This window comes from Glycine soja, chromosome 20, assembly GCF_004193775.1.
Source record: "Glycine soja cultivar W05 chromosome 20, ASM419377v2, whole genome shotgun sequence".
Taxonomy (NCBI): Eukaryota; Viridiplantae; Streptophyta; class Magnoliopsida; order Fabales; family Fabaceae; genus Glycine; species Glycine soja.
Window position 1 is genome coordinate 1,529,857 of NC_041021.1, and position 18,329 is coordinate 1,548,185.

At 39.3% G+C, this 18,329-nt stretch overlaps 1 protein-coding gene and 1 pseudogene across 1 annotated transcript; one reads left to right on the top strand and one right to left on the bottom strand.

The window, feature by feature from the left end:
* The first annotated feature begins 934 nt into the window (after positions 1–934).
* Positions 935–8,997, top strand: LOC114403533 (annotated as a pseudogene).
* Positions 8,998–16,409: 7,412 nt separating this feature from the next.
* Positions 16,410–17,252, bottom strand: LOC114403534 (pentatricopeptide repeat-containing protein At5g39710-like). Its single transcript, XM_028366551.1, has one exon. The coding sequence runs from the start codon at positions 17,250–17,252 to the stop codon at positions 16,410–16,412; it is 843 nt and encodes a 280-aa protein (XP_028222352.1).
* Positions 17,253–18,329: the final 1,077 nt, after the last annotated feature.

Below are 18,329 nucleotides of genomic sequence, written 5' to 3' on the forward strand. Positions count from 1 at the left end.
TCTTTTTCCGTAACATTACGGAACTTTACGAATTACGTAGCGATACTTGTTTTCTTTCCGTAATGTCACGAAACCTTACGGATTACGCAATCATCCCTTCTTTGGCTTCCGGAATGTTACGGAACTTTATGGATTGCACATTAACACTTCCTTTCAACTCCCGACATATCGTGGAACTTCACGGATTGCCTAACGATGGGTGTCAAGTACCTCGAAGTGGTCAAGCGAGGGTCGCATCCTAACAAACAGATGGTCCCCGGATGAAATTAGGGTATGACAATGCACAACAAAAAGATTTAACCATTTCAGTTTCCACAACTCATACAAAAGAAAAATGTACCCATACATGCGAAACTAAGCTGAAAACGACTTCAAAACAAAATCAATGCAGCATTACAACCAAAAAAGCAATAATACACGAAATGTTGGTAACGAAAACGAACCTATAATTAGGGTATGGGATACATATGGCTCGGCTTGTATCTCAATTCTCGTTGACGGCAAAAATGAAAATGGAAGTGCACTTACGGTGAGTGGTCATATGAGGCAAATGAAAATGGGGGAAAATTGAAAAGCCATAATTGTCACACAATGGAATTCGAAAATGCAGCAGTCACTTCAGTGGCGCAATAAATGTCCTTGGAAACATACATGCATCGATAACTGAAGTGTACAGTACGCAAACGACAAAAAGTAATAAATGCAGTATGACAATGACATTTTTGGGTGGGAATCAGGACGCATGACATCGCGACATGTAGGCACTAGCACGTCCATGTCAGCATCATCAAGGCCTTGTTTGTATAAGATAGATGATGAAGACCCGCTAACCCGGTAAGGTAAAAGCGAGACCCGATCCATGTGAATTGGTAGGTTCCGATGAGCTGAGCTGAGCTGAAATCAAAGCGAAGGGTTTAGATTTCCGAAATCAGAAATGAAAGCATCCGCACTATCCTCACTGCTTAACTTGAAATCTTTCATTTTCCACCGCCATTCTCCCACTTCCAACTCCTTCTTCCCCCCTTTCTTTCTCCATCCAACCCCCGCCACTGCCGAATCCACCACTCTCAAAATCCAATCATGTCTGCCACATCCGTCAACTCCGAACGAGCACTTGCCCCTCCTGCCATTCCCTTGCCCCCTCCCCCTCTCTCTAACTTCAAAATTGGCCTCTATCAACTCTCTGTCAGCCCCGACAAAGACAACAACATCGCCCATGCTCGCACCGCCATTCAGGATGATGCATCAAAGGGCGCCCAACTTGTTCTTTTGCCTGTCAGTCCCTTTTCCTTCTTTTTAGGATCACACTTAAGGGAAGGATTGCTAACTTGTTTTGTTTTGTCTTGTCAGGAAATTTGGAACAGTCCTTATTCCAATGATAGTTTTCCTGTCTACGCTGAGGATATTGACGCCGGTGCTTCTCCTTCCACTGCCATGCTATCTGAACTCTCTCGTATCTTGAAAATCACTATTGTTGGTTGTTTTATTCCAGAAAGTTATGGAGGTCTCTTGTACAACACTTGTTGCGTCTTTGGCACCGACGAAAACCTACTAGCCAAGGACCGCAAGGTACCACTCCTCCCAATAACTTGTACACTGAATTTCGTAATTCAACGGAATCTTGATTGATTTTCTGTAATTTCTGGTATATTGGCTTGCTTTAATATAGATACATCTTTTTGATATTGACATCCCTGGGAAGATTACTTTTATTGAATCAAAAACTCTTACTGTTGGGGAGACTCTGACAATTGTGGACACAGGTCTAAACATGTTCTTTGATCCCGCATTCAAACTCATTCACTTTAGTTCTATCTGTTTTAGTACTGATATAGTCTTTTGTTCTGCGATCATGTTTGTTGTCATGTAAATGAGAAATGTATGTTTAAAGTTTCAAGTTTCAAGCTGATGCTAATGTTGGCTGGCTGCAGAGGTGTATGGTGGCGAAAGGAAATGAAAGTTATTATGGTTGTAGCCTTGTAAGATTGGATAAAGCTCTAAAATGATTGACTTATACTTTTCCATGGTTCTTCTTGAACTTAAATGCCAGGGTATCTTATGAACAATTTGAGATTGTATGCCTCTATGAGGGGAAATTTTGTTAAGTATATCACTTGTTCAGATTACTTGTTTTTATGTATTTATGGCTTCTCATGTTTGTGCATATATGTGAGTGTGGGATACGAAAGAGAAAACAATCATTAAGAAATTATGACATTATTATAGAAGGAGAGGATAATCTGTGCGCTTTTTTAACTAATTATGCTTTTAATCGAGTTTTACCCAAATGAAACTGAAGAAAAAAGATAGCAACCTTGTAATGTAGGCTTCCCATACAATCATTCTTTATTTATAAACATGTTTTTTGACTACCATGTCACAAGAGTGATTTAAATTTTTGCTATTTGTGATTATTTTTTTCTTGCAATGAAAATTTTGTCTGGGTAAACAAATTGAAATAATGAGTTGATTCATGTAGAGGTTGGACGCATTAGCATAGGCATATGTTATGACATTCGATTTCCAGAACTAGCAATGATATATGTTGCTAGAGGTTTGTCTGATTCCAGTAATATGCTTGGAAAGAATTGATCTTACTCTACATTTGATTTGTTGACATCCACCCCTCCTACGTGCCATTAGCATCATAGAATAGCAATTTTGATTTTTTGGGGGTGGAAGAGAGATTGGTTCACATACATTGGGCAACACTGCCTGTGTATTTCTTATTTCAGGGATATACTAAAAGAAATTTCAAATTCATATTTCTTGGTATGATATTTCAGTCCCTTTATTATGCGTTATCTGTCAATTATTTCTCTTTTTTGTATAGGCTGTAATCCAGAAGGTTCACTAGAGATTAATTATCCGATTGTGTCTTGATTTGTTTTCAAATTTGTAGGATAATAAACGTAACTCACAGAATGAAGGGAGATGAATGCACACTTTTTATTGAATAATAATCTGTTTAAATAGAGATTTTTGTAACTAAAAGAAATCATAAAAGCAATAACTGACTTCCTAAACAATAGCCACTAACATAACAGCTACTAAGTAACCAAAAAAAATAAAATAAACAGTCCTAAAGACTCGGTCAAATAGCTAGCAGAAAACAAATTAATAGGCAACTGCTGATACACACGTTCAACACTCCTCCCTGTATCAGTGGTTGGCAAGTCCAAGTTTCTCTCTCAGTAACTCAAATCTGCTTCTTTGAAGTGCTTTGGTGAAGATATCTGATAGTTGGTCCTTAGTCTTGCAGTACTTCACGCACATTGTACCATCCCTCTGTACATCTCTAAGAAAAAATAATTTGATGCTAAAATGCTTTGTTTTTCCATGAAAAACTGGATTTTTAGAGATGGCTATGGCTGCTTGGTTGTCCACCATTACTTTAGTAGTTATATCTTGCTCCAAGAGCAAATTAGTTAGCATTTTCCTTAGCCATAAGGCTTGATTAACAACTGTTGTGGCTGCTATAAATTCTGCTTCAGCTGTTAACTATGCGACAATTTCTTGTTTTTTGGAACTCCAAGAGAACATCCCTGATCCAAAACTAAAACAGTAGCCTGAGGTGCTTTTCATGTCATCTAAAGACCCTGCCCAATCACTATCAGAATAGCCTTGTAACTTGAAATCTTATGATTGACTAAACTTCATTCCACAATTTAAAGTCTCCTTAACATACCTTAACACTCTTTTTGCTGCTTTAAAGTGAGATTCTTTAGCACAATTCATAAATCTTGAAAGTACACTTACAGCATACAAGATATCTGGTCTTGTTGCTGTGAGATACATTAAGCAACCAATTAAGCTTCTGTAAAGTGCTTCTTCCACTTGTTCTAAACCGTCATCCTTGCATAACTTCTCCTTTTGACACATAAGAATGTTCATGCCTTTACAGCTCTGCATGTTGAATTTCTTCAGGATCACCTTTGCATACTTTCTCTGACAGATGAAGATATCACCTTCATTATGCATAACCTCCATACCAAGGAAATAGGACATTTCTCCTAGGTCTGCCATCTCAAAGACTTGCATCATATCATCCTTGAACTACTGAATAAGTTCTACATTGCTGCCAATGACTAAGAGATCATCAACATACAAAGAGATCAAAATGAAGTTAGCTTGATCACCTTTGATGTATAAAGTGGATTCACTAAGACTTTTAACAAAGCCTAGTTTTGATAAGTACTCATCAATCCTGTTGTACCAGGCTCTTGGGGCCTGTTTCAAACCATACAAAGCCTTCTTTAATAGATAGGTTTTGTCCTCATGTCCCTTCACAAGGAAACCTTCAAGTTACTCAACATAGATTTCTTCCTCCAGAAATCCATTTAAGAAAGCTGACTTGACATCAAGTTGGCAGATTTTCCATCCCTTCCGTGCTACAATAGTTAGCAACATCCAAATGGTATCATGCCTTGCAAGCGGAGCAAAAGTATTAAAGAGATATACTCCAAAAATTTGAGCATACCCCTTTACTACTAACCTTGCTTTTATGTTTGTTGATTGATCCATCTGCATTCAGCTTTGTTCTAAACACCCACTTCACACCTATGACTTTTCTGTGTTCAGGCCTTTCAACAAGTTCCTAAGTCTGATTTTTATCAATCATGACAAGCTCCTCCTACATTGCAGCACTCCATTTTGGATCCTCCTTTGCATCCCAATATCCTACAGGTTCTAGAACTGCTACATTGCATCTTTCATAAATATCTGAGAGCAATCTAGTGTCTCTCACAGGTGTATCATCAATTAACTCATCTTGATTTTGCAAAGGATCAGCTATCGGCATCTTTTCAGTATCATTTCAGCTCCATTTCTCATTCTCCATTAAGTATACATCCCTGTTTATCAGAATTTTCCTTGTGTAAGGTTGGAAAACTCTATAAGCTTGAGATACTGAACTATATCCCACAAAGATACCAGGTTCAGCTTTCTTGTCTAGCTTGTCTCTCTTAATCTGTGGCACATAAGTAAAACACAAGCATCCAAATACTTTAAAATTTTTCAAGGAAGGTTTATAACCATACCAAGTCTCAAAAGGAGTCTTCCTGTTTATTGCTTTGGTGGGAAGTCGATTAAGCAAGAATACTGCAGTGTTTGCAGCTTCTACATAATATTCCTTAGGCAACCCTTTCTCATGAAGCATACATTTGACCATTTCCATTATCGTTCGATTTTTTCTTTCACTAACCCCATTTTGTTGAGGGGTGTAAGGAGTTGTTAATTGATGCTCAATGCCTGCTTCATCACAAAACATGGTGAATTGTGCTGAAGTGTACTCCTTGCCGTTATCAGACCTCAAAGCTTAAATCATGCAACCACTTTGCTTTTCAATCCACTACTTAAATCTCCAAAACACACCTGCAACTTCTGACTTAGACTTAAGAAAGTAAATCCAACACATTCTGGTGAAATCATCTATAAAGATGATGTAATATTTACTCTCTTTAAGCGAAGTAGTCCTTTGAGGTCCGGCCAAATCTGTGTGAATCAATTGCAGCTTCTCTGTTGCTCTCCAGGTTGATTGTTTGAAGGGTAATCTTGCTTGCTTGCCATATTGACATGCTTCACAGCTTGGTAATTTAGTATCTAAGTGAGGTAAGCCATGAACCAACTCCTTTCATTGCATGTTCAGCACAGTTGCATGATGAAATAGCCTAACCTTTTGTGCTAATCTTCTATACTGTTTATAATAGCTGGATAAGCTGCTTGCTTCTCCTTCAGTGGGTCAAATGAGAAACTTTTGCCTTTCATTTTGATACTAAAAATTTCCTTGTCATTGACATCTTTAATCAAATAGTGCTTATTTTCAAATATGACTTTAAACCCCTTCTCAACCAATTGTCCCACACTCAGCAAGTTTTGATCAATCTCAACCAATTGTTCTGATTCTAACTTTTGATACCTGTGATATGTTCAACTCTCTGAAAACTCTTGATCATGGGTCATGTGGTTGGTACAACCACTATCCACTAGCCAACATTCAGTTAAGCTACTGCTTGTAAAACAAGTTGCTACAAACAATTGTTCTTCCTCTTATTGATCTGCAACTTAAGCCTCATTCTTTTGTTGAAGATTGCTATTGCAAATTCTCACATGATGCCCCAACTTGTTGCACTTTTCACACTTAACATCGGGTCTTCTCCAACATTTGAAAGGGGGATGACCCATTCTGCCACAGTGCTTCCAAGGAGGAAATCTTTTGTTGTTGTCTGCATTATTGTTGCTAGTGTTAGCCGTTGCTTCTTGTGTGTTGAAATTCTTCTTCTTGTATTTCTTCCACTTGTTTTTCTCTCCTTGGTTAATTTGCAATTTGGCTTGCAATGCTCCTTCCATAGAACCATCAGCCCTCATTCTTCTTCTTTGCTCTTGGGCTTGCAAAGCATTTACAAGTTCTGCCAAGGTAAGTTTTGACAGATCCTTAGTATTCTCCAAGGATGTAATAGTAGCCTTAAATCTTTCAAGGACAGTCACCAGTATTTTTTCAACTATTCTTGAATCGAAAAATTCAGAACCAAGCAATCTTACTTTGTTGGCAATGCTAAGAAGCTTGTTAGCATACTCTTTAATTGTTTCGGACTCGTTCATTTTCTGCATCTCAAATTCTCTAACAAGATTCAGGGCTTGCATTCCCTTAATCCTTTCATCTCCTTCGTATTCATTCTTGAGGAAACTCCAGATTTCACATGCTGATTTGATGGTCATTATTCTAGTGAAAATTTCTTTTGAGACAACAGCAAACAAAGAAGCTCTTGCCTTTGACTTTCTTGCTTTCCTCTCCTTTTGATTTTTTATCTGAGCCATTGTTGGATTGGTTGGTAAAGGAAGAACTTCGTAGTCTTCCTCAACAACTTCCCAGAGATCATTTGCCTCCAGATATGCCTCCATTCTTGCTGCCCATATTTGATAATTATCACCATCAAACACAGGTGGTGCTAGTGCTGTGTACAATTTTTTAGAATCCATCAATTTGATGAATTGAAGCAAGGTGTTTTGGCTTTTTGTGGTGGGTTTCACTCGGTTCACTCACAGGTCCCTCTTAAGAAGAAGGCTCTTGATACCAATTTGTAGGATAATAAACGTAACTCACAAAATGAAGGGAGATGAATGCACACTTTTTATTGAATAATAACCTATTTAAATAGAGATTTTTGTAACTAAAAGAAATCATAAAAACAATAACTAACTTCTTAAACAATAGCCACTAACATAACAGCTACTAAGCAACAAAAAAAATAAAATAAACAGTCCTAAAGACTCGGTCAAATAGCTAGCAAAAAACAAATTAATAAGCAACTGCTAACACACACGTTCAACAAAATTCACACAACTATTATTATAATTATTATTTCTTTTTCTAAGCTTTAGCAAACTTATGGTATCAGTCAGTTTTTGACTTCAGGTGCTCACTTACTCTGCTACCCTGGGGCATTTAACATGACAACTAGACCATTACATTGGGAGTTATTGTAGAGGGCAAGGTATAATGGATACAACATAATGAAACATTCAACAACCTGCAACACATGTTGTACTAGTGTTTTGTTTAAATTTTATAACCCTATCTAGTCTTGTAAGTTTCGAGTAGCAATATATTTTTTATCCCTAAAAATGGTATTTGAAATTAGTACTTATTAAATTTTATTATTTTTTTAGTCTTTAAAAATTATAAATACTATGCACTTTTAGTCTCTAGTGACCAGTGAGGAACTAAAGCCGCACTATTTTTTGTTAAATCTAGGACTAATCATGAAAAAAAATTAAATAGAGATTAAAATCAAATAACATCGTGTTTTCAATCCTTGAAAAACATATTGAAGACAGTAACAAACATGCAAATTATTGTCTTCAATATGTTTTCAAAGATTGAAAACATGATGTTATTTGATTTTTTGTTAAATCTTTGATTTTAATCACTATTTAGATCTAAGACAATAATTTACATCCTGTTTTGCTTCCATTTCTTTCTTCTGGCTCTTACTTACCTTTTGGCCCTGCAAACCTTTTTTTATTTTAACTTTTATAAAATATTTATGATTGAGCAGTAAATACTAATCAATATTCGATTGCTAATCTGTGTTTTGCTTCTTTACATGCTGGGCTACAGATAATCAGGTAATGCCTCCTTCGAAGTTTTGTGGCTTTTAATGCATGTACACTAACATTTTAATTTAAACGTATGTAAAATTTGAAATCATTTTTATTTATTTATTATTTATTTAGTGTAGTTCTTGAGGGATGAACCGAATAATAGGCTTGTAACAGTAGCTTTGAATTGATAGATAACTGCACTGTGAATGAGAAATCAAACCCCCCAACCCCACAAGGAATTTACAGTAGATGTCTGATAAGTTCTTGAAAGCATGTGCTACCTTACATTCCTATGGTATACATTATATAAATTATATAAAAAAATTCAAAATTGAGGCTATCTCACTATTGCGTTTTTTGGGGATACTGCTATCCAGGATGTAAAACACTGGTAACTATTTAGTGGGCAAATAATTTTAATGGAGGGTAGAATAAATAAGGAAGAGAACTGTCCAGTAGACAGTAATTTCTAATAAGGAGGAAGCTGAAATAAGTAGGAAAGGGAGAGAGTTAGTTGGAGAGTCCAGGTCTCTTGAATACCTGAGTTATATTTTCTGTTTTCGGTAATTTTTCATATCCATCCGCTACAGAGCTACAAAGTGGGTTTGATTTGAATAAATTTTCCATTTTTTTCTTCTCATCTCTGATCTAGTTCCATTAGATTGATGCAGTTGATTGTGTGATCAATCAGTGATTAAAGCAGGGTATGGTTAGGGGTTTCTCTATATTTCGACCAGGCAACCATATTATTAATCATTGTGTGAATTGCAAATTTTTAAGCTCTGACGAGATTAGTGGATGCTTACCAAAATTCTCTTCTGACAGTTATATGTGGCTACCTGTTCATCTGCCCGGGATACTGGATCTGGTTATGTGGCTTGGGGCCTAAAATAAATTTTATAAAAAGCCTTGATGAAATATTAATTATTAAGTATTAATTTTTATATTAATTTTCTATAGCTTTTTGAGCTGCAAATTTTTTTAGTAATATTAAATAATCAAATAATTATAATATTTCATAAAATAGTTAATTTATTTAATTTAAATTTTAATATATATATATATATAAGAGAAAATTTTAAAATCATATACCCTAAAAATAGAGACAATTACTTATTAATATTTTCTAATATACATCTATTTTAATGTGAAAATATTATTGTATATGTATGTATATATATATGTCAAATAATTGATTTTTTTGTATTATCATATTCATATTCCATGCTTCAATAACAGTGAAAATAATAATTTTATTTTTTACTTTAAAATTATTGACATATAAAACTTGCTTATTCAAGGTACCAACTTCTTGCCTGATCGATGCCTGCTGACTAAGTCCAGTCCCCGGGCTAATGGATTGGTCCGTGGCCTAATAATAAAATAATATAAAAAATGAAAAGCTTAAAAAAATAAAACAAAGAAATATTGAAAACTTAGATTTTTTTTTATAGGAACTGAGATTAGTGAAAAAAGAATAGGAAACAATATATGCATTAATGAAATTTTAAAGAAAGTTTCGTTACATTACTTTTTTTGGAAGTTTCATTATATTACTTAAACATCAAATAAAGCATAAAAATAAATTTACATCAAATATATATTTAAATACATGGTCAATATATACTAATTACCACAAAGTAATTATTCAAATACTTAATAATGCTAATCACACATCAAATATATTTAAGTTAATAATGGTATTAAACTTTCAGTAAAAACATATTATAAAACTATGAAATAATAATTAATATTTTAAAAAATAATTAATACACGAACTAGACTATTAACCTGCGGATCAAACATTACAAATTCAAAATAGATAAACCCACATTTAAATGAATTGACATTTTGGTTGGTCCTAACATGCAGGTTAAACAAACTATTTATGGGCAATTGAATTTTGCATTTTCCTAAATATATGTTTACCTCTCATTTTTTACCACTTCTATCTTCTTAGTTTCTCTTCTTTCTATTGTAGTCGCAACTCCAACCCATTCTCGTTCTTCTTTTCTTCCCGCAGTGCAAGTCTAGAGCCTCTTTCCAGTTCTTTTTCTTCTTCTCCAACGCTTCTCCTCGCAACCATCAAAGATATAAAGCAAATCCAACTCGACGTCCCAGGAATCCCTTTCCTTCTCCAACTCTCCACTCTGCATGTATGTTTTAACACAATCACATTCACGCCGTGGATTTATTTCTGAAACAGGCTTTCTATAAGGGAATAAATTCGCTTACAGAATGATCATTCTGGAAGGAAAAGTCTTATGGAACACCTTTTTCGTAAGCAAAAATAGTATTATCTGAAATAACCATTTCGGAAGGTTCAAAATGTACTTTTGGAAAGGCTATTCCGAATTGTGTTTTTTGCCTTTGGAATGGTTTTTCCATAAGTCAAAATCATACTTTCCAGAAGGTGCAAAATATACTTTCGGAAAGGCTACTATAGATTGCAGTCGTTGCTTCCAGAATGAGCTTTTCGTAAGTCCAATATTGATTTTTGGAACCCCCTTTCCGATATATATAAAATACACTTTCGGAAAGGATGTTTTGGATTTACAAATCTGATTCTGGAATAATCATTCCTTAAGCTAAAGTTCTCCCAGAAGAGTCATTCTGGAAGTTTTTTTGGCTTACAAAAAGGCTATTCTAAAAGCCTTTTTTGCTTATGGAAAGCTCATTCCGAAAGGTTTTTTTGCTTATGGAAAGGCCATTCCAGAAAAAAAATTTGCTGACATAAAGGTTATTCCATAAAAAAAATTTGGTTACAAAATGGGCACTCCAGAATGCAACCCCATTCACACCAAAAACCACCACCACCAAAACCTAACCTTAACCCCACCAGAAATCAACCCCAATTGCATTGGAACCCAAACCCACATCAGAAAGGAAGAAGCTTACCTTCGATGCGTGGCTTCGAGACGAAGGATGAAGGGAGCAACCTTCGCAGGAGGGAGGCATCGCGGGAGGCACCCCTCGCGAGTGGGTTGAAGAAGGTGGTGCCAATTCATTAAGGGCAATAGGGTAATTTCAAACAAAATGGGGGGGGGGGGTACAAGATACACTTGTAGGAGTGTAAGATTCAATTCTCCATCAATGGACTAAATTCATATCCCCATCTCTCTAGTTATGTTATAAATATTTTAAGAAAAATGTGAACGACATTCTTTTTTACATTGTCTTTTTTATACTCTATATTTGTTAGAATTGATTAAAAATCACCAATTTTGATGGTCTTACATCTCAAAAAAAGTATTAGAAATAGAGTGTGAACAAAAAAAATGTTACTAGCACTCATTTTAATCATTGCCCTATTTAGTTGAATCAGTTGGTCAAAGATTCAATTTTTTTGAATTTATATTGAAACCCTGTTATTAACCATACCACCAACCAAATGAGTTACAATCCAAACACCTACAAAGGATGAACATTAAGGTTCCAATGTTGGATTAGCCCTTTCTCCAATCCTCCCCCCCTGTGATAGAGAACTGCAAATGAGCTAATTGGGAATTAACTATTTTATGAAAGCTAAAATTGAGCTGAGTAATCTGATGCCTCTTTATTCCTTTGATATTTCTTATATAATAGTGTATACATGCTGAGCTGGAATTTGTTATAACAAACTTTTGAAATATTTGCTTTCTAACAGATAAAACTAAAGGAGACTAGTATCGTGCAAGCACATAGAGGCTGACTATATCGCGAAGCTGCGACCAAACTATTCTATACGAAGTCTTGTAAGTGTTTGGGCTTTCGTATGATCCTTGTAGGCCTGTTGTGAACATTGCTATTTGCTGCTGTGTGGTTATTGTCCCCAAGGTTGTAAGAAGTACGCAGTTCGTCCCAAGATTCCCAAGAGGTATCTTCAGGAGCCAAGCCGTCCCATTGAACGAGCACCCTTTTGATAGCTGGGGTAACAGACTCGTCCCATTTCCAATCCACAATAGACAGTGGGGAGATAACTGGGTTGTTCTCAATGGCGTCCGGTGGAAGATGAGTATATTCGGCCGGTAAAGGGCCGTGGTGGGGCTTCAGCAGGGAAATGTGAAAGACAGGGTGAATCCTTGAATACGCTGGTAACCGGAGTTTGTAGGCGACTGCACCAATACGCTGAATCACCTGGAACGGGCCATAAAAACGTTTGGAAAGTTTGTGAAAAGTGTTGGCTACCAAATTTTGCCGATAAGGACGGAGGCGGACGTAAACCCAGTCGCCGACAGAGAACTGAACATCACGGCGGTGGGCGTCGGCGTTGGCCTTCATTTTCTCCTGGGCTTTATGGAGGCGACGAAGCAAAGCAGCGTGAAGTTCTGTGCGATCAACAAGCAGGTTATCGACTGCATCAATAGATGATGTACCCTGGATATATCGGGATATCGACGGCGGCGGCCGACCGTAAATCACCTCGAAAGGAGAAAATCCCGTGCTTGAGTGGATTGTGGTATTATAAGACCATTCAGCAAGAGGAAGGAAGCGAAACCAGAGGGAAGGTTTGTGGTGGACGAAGGAACGGAGGTATTGCTCCAGAATCCGGTTGAGGACCTCCGTCTGACCATCAGATTGGGGATGATAAGCTGTACTCATACGCAACTTCGTCCCACTTAATCGAAAAAGCTCACGCCAAAAGGTGCTGAGAAAAATGGAGTCCCTATCGGAAACCAAACTCCAGGGAAAACCATGGTGTTTGCACACCATGTCCAGAAAAAGCGAAGCAACCTTGAATGCAGAGTAATGAGTTGGGAGGGCGCCGAAGTGAGCCCCCTTCGAAAATCTATCAACCACGACCAAAATTACAGTGAAGCCTTGGGAAGAGGGTAAACCTGTGATGAAATCCAGGGATAAGTCTTCCCAAACCGCAGCCAGAGGGGGAAGTGGTTGTAACAACCCACCAGGCTTCTTAGTTTCATACTTCGTTAGCTGACATATGGGACACTGAGAAACGAATTGACGAACGTCAGCACGCAGGTTCGGCCAGTCAAAGTTCTGTCGAACGCGATGAACAGTTTTTGCCACACCAGTATGTCCGCCGAGTGGTGATGAATGAAATTCGGCCAAAAGGATAGACGTAAAGGGGTTTGGAAAAGGAATCCAAATGCGGCCCTGACGGAAAATCAAATCCTTATGAACCGAAAGTGAAGGGTGTTCTGTTGGCCGGGATTGAATCGCCTGAAGTAATTCAATATATTGGGGGTCCTGAGTTAATGTATGACGAAGCTTGTCAAGAAAATCAAGGTGAGGGACCGAAAAAGACAAGCAAACACCATCAGAAATACGTGAAAGTGCATCAGCAACAATGTTGGTTGACCCTGGCTTGTATTTGATTTCATAGTCATAACCGAGAAGTTTGACCAAGTAATTTTGTTGTTCGGGGGTCTGAATGACTTGGGACATAAGGTCCTTGAGACTCTTATGGTCTGTGAGTATAATGAAGGAATTGCCCAGCAAGTAATGGCGCCATTTGCGCACGGCAGAGGTAATTGCATGAAGCTCGCGAACATATGCTGATGAATGTTGCAATCGAAGGCAGAGTGTTTTGCTGTAGTATGCAATGGGATGGCCCTGTTGCAAGAGCACTGCCCCAATGGCCGAAGCTGATGCGTCGGTTTCAAGTGTAAAAGGAATGGAGAAATCAGGAGTTGACAAAACAGGGGCCTGTGTCATCAGGTTCTTAAGTGTCTGAAAAGCAAGGTCTGCAGCCTGGGACCACTGAAAATTGTCTTTGCACAGAAGGGCCGTGAGTGGTGACGCCACTGTAGCATACCCCTTGATGAACTTCCTATAAAAACCGGTCAACCCAAGGAAACCACGAAGAGCAGTTGGGGAAGTTGGAACCGGCCAAGCTAACATGGCCTGGATTTTTGCAGGGTCTGGGGCTACCCCTTGGGCAGAAATAACATGGCCTAAGTAATTAAGCTGAGACTTGGCAAATTCACATTTGGAATGTCGCAGAAGGAACTTGCGGGCTGAGAGGGTTGCCAGAACAATATCCAAATGGGTAACATGGGTGGCCAAGTCGGGGCTGAACACCAGAATGTCATCGAAGAAAACTGCGACAAACTTACGCAGGAATGGCCGGAGAGTGTCGTTCATCACCGCCTGGAACGTAGACGGGGCATTACAGAGGCCAAAGGGCATTACCCGGAACTCGTAATGACCCTGGTGCGTACGGAAGGCCGTCTTGTGTATGTCGGAGTCCGCCATTCTAATCTGATGAAAACCTTGCCGCAAATCGAGTTTCGAGAAACATGAAGCATGGCCCAGGTCATCGAGCAATTCATCTATGGTGGGCATCGGAAAACGGTCTTTAACCGTTAGAGCGTTCAAGGCTCTGTAATCCACGCAACAACGCCATGTACCATCTTTCTTTTTAACCAAAAGGATTGGGGAAGAAAACGGGCTATGGCTTGGTTGGATTAGACCAGAGTCGAGCATAGAGGTGATTTGTTTTTCGATTTCGGTCTTTTGGAAGTGGGGGTACCTATATGGTTTAACATTTACGGGTTCGGTGTTAGGGAGAATGTGAATATGGTGTTGGATGGTACGGGGAGGAGGAAGGTTGGTGGGTTCAGTAAATATGTCTGGGTAACGGGCCAGGACGGTGGCGATTGGAGGTGGTAGGGGTTGGGGGGGTGGTGTAGAAGGGGAAGGTGGTTCGGGTTGGGTTGCAACTGGAGTAATGTGGAATAAGGCTGATAGGCTTTGGGTCTGCGCAAAACGTTTTAGCTGATGGGCCGTAATTGGAGCTGGGGTGAGGGGTGCATCAGCGTGAAGAGTAACGGTGTGGCCCATATAGCGAAAAGTCATGGTCAACGCTGCATAGTCGGTAGTAATTGGGCCGAGGAGTTGCAACCACTGAACGCCCAGTACTAGGTCGACACCGCAAAGGGGAAGATGGAGTAAATCTAGGGTAAAGGAATTACCCTGAATCTGCAGAGGGACCTGGAGCGAAATGGTGTCACACTCCAGGGTGTTGCCGTTCCCAACCATCACGCGGAGAGGGGTGGTAGGGGAAGAGGGAAGGGCAAGGAAGCGAGCCATCCTCGTTTGGATGAAGTTATGCGTACTGCCGCCATCCACGAGGATGACGAGCTGTTGATGGTGAATCAAACCAAGCAATCGAAAGGTCTAAGGGGCAAAGGTGCCTTCCATGGCGTTAAGGCTTATTTGGGAGACAACTGAAGGCGCCGCAGGTGGGGAAAGAGGAGGCTCGAAATCATCGGGTTCGTCATCTGCAATGAACAGGTGGAGGCGGGGTTTGCATCTGTGACCAGGGGACCACTTGTCATCACAGTGGTAACATAACCCTTGGTCACGGCGGAGGGCAAGTTCTTCGGATGTCAAGCGCTTGACCGGGATTTTGGAAGGAGGAAGGGGCAAGGGTAATGGTGCTGGTTTAGGGTAGGATGAAGGCTGGGGAACTGGAGTGGAGCGGAAACTGCGACGACGGTCAATGCATCGTGACCATCGAACCTAGGTACATCCAGTTTCATATGATGGTGGCGAGAGGCAGGGGATGGTGGTGGTTGGCCGGGAGAGATGGTGGAGGGTGAAGGAGCTGTGATAGTGGCTAGCCGATCGAAAAGGGACTCGATCTGGGACGTAAGAGAAGCATGGACGGATTCTATTTTTGTGTTAAGGTTTTGGTGACTGTCTGTTAACGAAGCATGGCCTTGTGTGAGGCGATGAACAGCCTCCTCCAACCTATCCGTGGTTACCTGTCGTGTGTGATGCTCCGGCATCGGAAAAAGAAGGCAGGTCGGACCAGTTGATAGAGAACTGCAAATGAGCTAATTGGGAATTAACTATTTTATGAAAGCTAAAATTGAGCTGAGTAATCTGATGCCTCTTTATTCCTTTGATATTTCTTATATAATAGTGTATACATGCTGAGCTGGAATTTGTTATAACAAACTTTTGAAATATTTGCTTTCTAACAGATAAAACTAAAGGAGACTAGTATCGTGCAAGCACATAGAGGCTGACTATATCGTGAAGCTGCAACCAAACTATTCTATACGAAGTCTTGTAAGTGTTTGGGCTTTCGTATGATCCTTGTAGGCCTGTTGTGAACATTGCTATTTGTTGCTGTGTGGTTATTGTCCTGGGTTCTATAGTTTTTAGGGCCTATATAGTTGTGCAAGAATTTCATGCATGTTAATGTTCCTTCGTTGCCTCAACTTTCCCATTCAATTGGCATCTCCTGCACATCTCCTCAGATACTGTTTCTACATCTTTCAATTTTCCCTTTGCACACAACACCTTCACAAAAGTGAAGAAAATGTCTTGGTTGATTACAAAGTTCTTGTCCATTATGTCATAACTATCTTTGGTGTCCTTTCTTCATCCCTGTCTTGACAATATCCTGCGAGTAAGCAATTATACATAGTGGCATCCAGGTTATGCCCATTCTGAAGCATATCCAAAATGAGCTCTTCAACTTGTTGCATCCTACCCTTCACTTTACAAAGACCACATATCATTGTGCAATAAAACAAGAAGTTGGGCGAACATCCCATCTTAGGCATCTGCTTCAAAAGAATAACTCTTTTATTAAGCTTCCCCTCATCCACAAGAACTCTAAACACTGCATTGAAGCTTGACATACTTGGCTTAACACCCCTCACCACCATTTCCCTCAGAAGCAACACTGCTTCACTTGGTTTTCTAATCTTGCAATACTCATTGACGACGACAACCCGATACGCTTTCACATCTGGATTCATCCCATGACTAACCATTTCCTCGAACACCTTGCGTGCACTCTCGACCATGCCTACTTTGCATAACCCACAAAACATGGTAGTATAAGTGTAAACATCAAGTTCCAATACAGCTTCTGTGAGAACCTGATCGTAGATGGCCTTGGCAATGTTGACACAATTGGCCCTCATGAGGACACCCAATATGGCGTTGCAGGAATACACGCAGTGTCCTTTGTGAAGGTATTCGCTCCATGGAACCAGTGAATGGTGCCCCTGATGTTGCCGCGGTGGCCGAGAGCGTTGATGAACATGCTGATGAGGTTGTCGGAGAGTCAGTTGGAGTGGTGGAGAGGGAGTGAGAGAGCAGGAGGTCAGTGATGGCAGCGTAGCAGAAGAGTGTGTGGGAGTAGTGGTTGTGGTTGGAGGCCCAGTTGAAGAAGTGAAGGGCATGGTGGGGAATGTTCTGGTTCTTGATAACGTTGATAACCAAGTTTGGGGTGTGGTGAGATGAGAACTGTTTGGGGGGTGAGTAATCTGGGCTTTGGGGATTTAGGTTTTGAAGGATTGAGGTGATGCAGGATACAAGGGAAAGGTTTGGAATTGGAGGTGTAGATGAAGAAGAAGGTTTGGCTATGGCTTTCCGGAATGGCTGAGTGGCCATTGGCAGCAAACTAATTTGCCACTGTTTTGTTTCACTCCAAATATGTCTTTCACTTTGCTATTTGGTATCAACTTTTTATTTCACGCGAGGAGTCCTATATTTTGGGACATCTAAAAAAAATACAAACTTCCCATTCGATCTCAGATCTCTCTCTATCATACTACGTTGTCTACTTGAACACCTAACTTATTACTTACGAGATTGGATGAATTTATTTGATCCCACTCACTAGAATACTAAATATGGGGGCACTTAATGCCCTAAATATCAATTTATTTGATATTTGCAATAATATTTTTAAAAAAATTAAACAAATTCAAATATGTCATAAACAAAACATTGCATAGAGTTGATGGCACAAAGAATGAATTTTAATTTTAAGATTCAGGTTCATAACTCTGATTTTGAGATAGAGATAGTGTCTAATTCTACTTGTTTTCTGTAAGGTCATGAATCATAATGATGAATCGCTTTTTGGATGTAGTAGGGCCGCTAAACCACCAACATCAGGAATTGGAGAGGGACGAGTTTGGTTCGGCCAGGTCATGACATGCACCTGAATCATCTCATATTGGTCTATCGCTGAAGTGAGAATGTCCTTCATTACAGATTGGTCACAGCAATGCACAAGGCTAGCAGAACAAACATTCATTGGCATTATGCTCTTGCATTGCAACCTTGATATCACCAGAAGGAACTCATTTGCACTTAACTCTTCATACATTTCTCTCACCCCAGCATGATCAGCTGGCGAACCCCTCATCACTGAATATATGTACACAAAGCCCTGCAGTAACACAAAACACAAAATCTAAGTTCTTGCCACTGCGGTTGTTCAATAAGTGGATGTTTGAGTTTTCCTTGAG